This window comes from Nicotiana tomentosiformis, chromosome 12 (genome assembly GCF_000390325.3).
Source record: "Nicotiana tomentosiformis chromosome 12, ASM39032v3, whole genome shotgun sequence".
In the NCBI taxonomy this organism is placed as follows: Eukaryota; Viridiplantae; Streptophyta; class Magnoliopsida; order Solanales; family Solanaceae; genus Nicotiana; species Nicotiana tomentosiformis.
The window spans coordinates 65,121,152-65,126,172 of record NC_090823.1 but is presented as its reverse complement, the minus strand read 5'-3'; the positions used below and the strand labels follow the sequence as shown (position 1 = coordinate 65,126,172).

The 5,021-nt window shown below is 38.2% G+C and overlaps 1 protein-coding gene across 3 annotated transcripts; it reads right to left on the bottom strand.

Moving 5' to 3' along the window:
* Positions 1-365: 365 nt before the first annotated feature.
* LOC104113981 (delta(3,5)-Delta(2,4)-dienoyl-CoA isomerase, peroxisomal) lies at positions 366-4,608 on the bottom strand. Of its 3 annotated transcripts, none has more exons than XM_009624319.4 (2): positions 3,889-4,606; positions 366-823 (listed from the first exon to the last, which is right to left on the bottom strand). In XM_009624319.4, the coding sequence occupies exons 1-2, from the start codon at positions 4,520-4,522 to the stop codon at positions 633-635; spliced, it is 825 nt and encodes a 274-aa protein (XP_009622614.1). In that variant the 5' UTR covers positions 4,523-4,606; the 3' UTR covers positions 366-632. The 3 variants fall into 3 exon arrangements, with proteins under 3 accessions (XP_009622614.1, XP_009622616.1, XP_009622615.1); XM_009624321.4 differs by lacking the exon at positions 366-823 and adding an exon at positions 1,880-2,478 and having other exon boundaries at positions 3,889-4,607; XM_009624320.4 differs by lacking the exon at positions 366-823 and adding an exon at positions 2,500-3,300 and having other exon boundaries at positions 3,889-4,608.
* Positions 4,609-5,021: the final 413 nt, after the last annotated feature.

The following is a 5,021-nucleotide window of genomic DNA, read 5'->3' as shown; positions in this document are numbered from 1 at the left end:
AAATAACCTCTAAATATTATATCAAATATTCGTAATCTTATTCATGGCTAAACGGCTTAATTAGAAGACAAACATAATTCATAGACGATCCAAAAGATGACACACCACTCCCTCGCTGAGGCATTGACAAAGGAACAACAGGACAACTCTGTTATCAACCACATGAGACTTCTTGCCATACTAGGCAAGTGCATTTGACTGTTTACTGCAAGCCGGACTATGCATGTGATTTAAAGCTGGACATTGGTGTTGTTGAGATGTCATTTTTCACAAGTTCCCTATGTTTCATGTGAACTAGGTCATATAATGACGATACATATGCTGCAACATTTGTACGATGTAGCAGATATGCTGCAAAAAAAAAAAAAAAAAAAATCTGGGTGTTTTTTCCATATGATATGATATGATTTTGTGGGCTTACAAGAAGTACAATTTCACAAGACAGAAATGTTCAGGTCGACCATAACCATACTAGAAACTCTAACAAAAGCTAAAGCTTCATAAAGCAGACAACCACTTATGCATCATTGTGTGTCTTATCAATCTCGTCCCTCGACCAACAGACAGTCTTATTCAGTCACATGCAGATCTATTAACCCTTTCAAACTCCATCAATGTCATCATTTACCAAATTAGAGTTTGGCAAATCTAGGTTTTCTTTTCTCATTATGTGCTGAAATTGCTTCTTTCATGTCATCTGATAAAAGGGCACCAGAATTCCATGTGGCAACATAATCTAGGCCTTGTTCCACTGTCAAATCCCTACTTTTCAGCAATACAGCTTTTGTTCCAATAACAGCGAGTGGAGACTTTGCAGCTATTTCTGCATTTAAGAAAAAGTATCAATAACATATTAGCCAGCAATGCTTTCAAGCCCTGCTCTTTGATGAAGAACCACAAATACAGTAAAATCCACCAGAACATATAAATATTTCTTTTGGCCAAGTACTGTAAAAGATCAATGTCACAGTAATTATGCACAAGATACCAATATCAATTCCAAGAAAGCAAGAACTATGCAGCTCAAAGAACTTTGGCAATATAAATTCCACCAGTACATATAAATATTTCTTTTGGCCAAGTATTGTAAAAGATCAATGTCACAGTAATTATGCACAAGATACCAATACCAATTCCAAGAAAGCAAGAACTATGCAGCTTAAAGAACTAATTCACCATTGCCAGAGAGAATTGAGGAGAAACATGAAATAAACTACTTAGTAAAAGGCCTGGTAAGTTACCAAAAGCTCATGGTGGAAACAATTGAGTGGAGGAATAACCTATTTTATAACAACTTGATTGACAGCTCACATTTTACTTAAGCAAGGAACAAAATCAGATATGCAAAGATATACGCTAATGACACCAGTTCAAATCTCTGCCACACACCATGGTATGCCAAGGTCCTATGACCTTCCATTTCAGGTAAAGAAGGCAGTGTAATTCCAGCCTTAAGTGTTTTCTAATTGAGGACCGCCTACATTAGATTTGAGAAAGGCATAAGTTAACTGACACAGACTACCATATTAAACCAATATCAGTAGTGTACACGGAGAAGGAAAGAAAGTAGGATAGAATATCTGAATCGCCTCGGATCTCTAGTTTGTTCGACTTCAACTTTTTCAATCTTCAATTCCCCATTTTTATAAAAATTTCATATGAAACAGATATGGCAAATCACATTTTTGCCTCCCTTGTTTTACTGTTTATATCTCACAAAGACCCTTGTGAATCCAAAAGCTAATTCCAACTATCTTCTTCAGCAGTGAAAAATCAATAAAGTTTCACCAAAAAACATATAAAAGAAGATCATTCAGAAGTCAATGCTTTTGCGTTGACAGGTTAAACAATCAAAGAGACATGAGTGATCGAGCCTTACCTACATCACTTCTTCAATGTTAGACTCAGGAAGACTCCCCGCAACGTAGGAATTCAAGCAGGTACGCATACTTTTTGTGCTCTTTTGATGTGAATTCAAGTGATACATAACGTGAATAATAAGCCATGGATATAGATATGGTTTGTCAAATAGTTCTTGAAAATAAAGTTGCCTCTAGTAGGGAAATGCAACAGAGCTGAGCAGTTGTCTTTGTGCTGCATATGTTAAAACTATGGTCGAATCTGGAGAGCATCTTCCCTCTCTCTAGAGTTGAGCAGTTGTCTTTTTACAGTAGAAAACAACAGAACTGATGTATTATGATGCAAACGGTAATCCACAAAGACCTCTTATTAATGGTAGTGGCGTAGGTGGTCAACCTGACATCGCAATTACAGAAAGCCCACTTGGCAGATTGTAACACAATCTCCACGTGAAGAGTAAGCATGTGTAAGATGCTAGTAAACTGAAGGTCAATTTGCTCCAAAGATAATAAGAAATGGAAAAGATTGCACTTTTATCCGTCTCTCTTCAGACATTCAAACTACTGATCATACACAAGCAAACCACTCCAACTTGCAGGAAAAGAACTTGAGGTCACGCTAATTAGGATAGCGAGAAACTACTATAAGACCTCAACCATAAGAGAAAGATGTTTACATTGAATAAGTCAAAGACTAGAATAAAAGAAGAAAAATGGGAAAAGAAGTCTGAATATAAAAGTTCTATCAGTGACTATTTATCCTATAAATAAAGCTAATATAAACGGTCAAAAATGCTTCAATCAATGATTCCAACATCCGCTATAACCATAACAGATGCATCGGATGGACGTCAAATGGTTGATATTAACATTCGCTACAAAGTTCCAGGCCCCCAGCTCGTAAGAGCATGCCAATAAAGCTAATATCGTAGAGGAAACATTGAACGAGAACAATAAAAAAAACCATTGAATGAGAACTAATAGCTAGTGCTGGATTCTTGCTATTGCAATATTTTTAAAGTCTTGAGGAGTGAAGAATTATCCAATCGTGGTCAAGTGGCTAAGTTTATCATGATGGAGGAAGCAATTATTCCCATCTTAACGCAAAGATAAAGAGCAAATAACTTCATATCAGTAATGCCATTTTGCCTTATTGCTTCGCACCAAATCCATTAGGGTCCTCTTAAGAATGGAGGACCCAGAAAGGCCTATAAATGAAGAGGCCATCGAGGGGGGATTGTGAATGGACAACTGCCAAGTGAGACTCAGAACCATTTCTGCATGAAGGCGATAAGATGGGCTGTGTGATTCCAACCATAGTCTTGAAAATCCTGAGGTGTAATGAAGTTATAGATGGTTTCTAGTGTCAGTGCGACCGAAAGCTCATACTCATTAGTTACTCCCTCTGCTCCAATTTTTGTGACACACTTTCCTTATTGGTCTGTTCCAAAACGAAAAGCTACATTTTTATATTTGGAAAAAGTTGGAAGTTTAAACTTTCCATTGTACCCATAATGAGAAGTTTTCACAGCCACACAAATGTTACGAAATGTTTAAGACCACAAGTTTCAAAAGTCTGTTTTTTTCTTAAATTCGTGTCAAGTCAAACTATGTTACATAAATTGGAAAGCACGAAGTATCAGTTGAATCACTATTGAGAAGCAAAACAAATTTACATATTAGTAGTAGCTAATATTGTGGATGCCCAGATGTTGAATGGTATTATCCTCTACCAAGTACACTCTGTTATTTTCAGTGTACAGATTTCTTAACAATCCTTTCAAAACTTAAAGAGGTACAATTCATAAAAGTAAGAAGCAAACCCTTTTCCCCTGATATCATGATGCGCTTAAATTTCACATGTATAGTGTACGGTCTTCAAAAATAACTTAACTTAACTAGGCATCGATCTAAAACAATAACAATTTTTTTCTTCAACCAAGAAATATCGAAGCGAAGAGGTAAATGAAAAAAGGATGGAACTTTACTACAAAAAGTATTTTAGAAAAACTGAAAACGATACACTTACCCTCAGCAACAACGTTGACACCTTCCATCAAAGCTTCTTTAGAAGTAAAAACCTTAGAGACCAAGCCCAAATCTTTAGCTTCGGAAGCCGTAAACCTGCGACCAGTTAAAGCCAACTCCATTGCATTCCCAAACCCAACAATCCTCGGAAGCCTCTGAAGTGTCCCGAGATCAGCCGTAATTGCTAAATCCACCTCTTTCACCGAGAAAAATGTATCAGAACAACAATACCTAATATCACACGCCGTAATTATGTCAATAGCACCACCGATACATGCGCAGTGGACGGCAGCAATTACCGGCTTACGGCAACTCTCTAAGGCAGTAACAGCCTCTTGCAGGAACTTGATATGTCGCCGGAGCTTCACGACGTTGCGGCCGTGATCAGCGGCGTGGGTTTCTTTGAAACCGTCAGAGAGCGTTTGAAGGTCGATGCCGGAACAGAAGTGCTTGCCGGAGCCGGTGAGGATGATGACGGCGACATCGGGGTTGTGATCGAGTGAGGAGATGGCTTTGGGGAATTCAGTGAAGAAGTCACGTGACAGAGCGTTGAGCTGGCCGGGTCGGTTTAGATACAAGTAATAGACCCGAGAATTTGGGGATTTTTGTGTGATTTTTAGTGATTTGTATTCCATTGTTTGTGCAGTACAAGAAGATTGATACTAACTGAAAGGGGAGAAGGATTGAAACGATGAGTTGGGCTCAGCGAGAGGTGCCTATTTTGGGCTCGATTATATAAAAAAAAAATACTATTCAATTAGCTTCGTTCACACTACGTGAACGTTTACTTTTTTATCCGTGCAAATTTCGCAAACGGGGTACGGAGAAGCTAGTGTATACAGTAACAACGATATAATAACATAACCGAGCATAACTCTATGAATAAGAAAATACAAGACTAAATATTAGTGCAACCGGTATGGCAAAGAAATATGTTTTACTACCCACTAACTCTCTACTCTAATCATCGACCTTCACACCATCCTATCAAGGGTCATATCCTCGGTAAGCTGAAACTGCGTCAAGTTCTACCTAATTACCTTACCACAATACTTCTTAAGCCTACATCTATCTCTCTTTAGGCCCACAAAGGCACCTCCTCACGGGGACATCTGCGCCTCTGGTCTTCACATG

Excerpts from the sequence above, each read along its gene's own strand:
- LOC104113981 (XM_009624319.4), bottom strand. The coding sequence starts at position 4,522 with ATGGAATACAAATCACTAAAAATCACACAAAAATCCCCAAATTCTCGG. Across the intron at positions 824-3,888 it reads TGTCAACGTTGTTGCTGAGG|AAATAGCTGCAAAGTCTCCA; the intron begins GTAAGTGTATCG and ends TCTTAAATGCAG.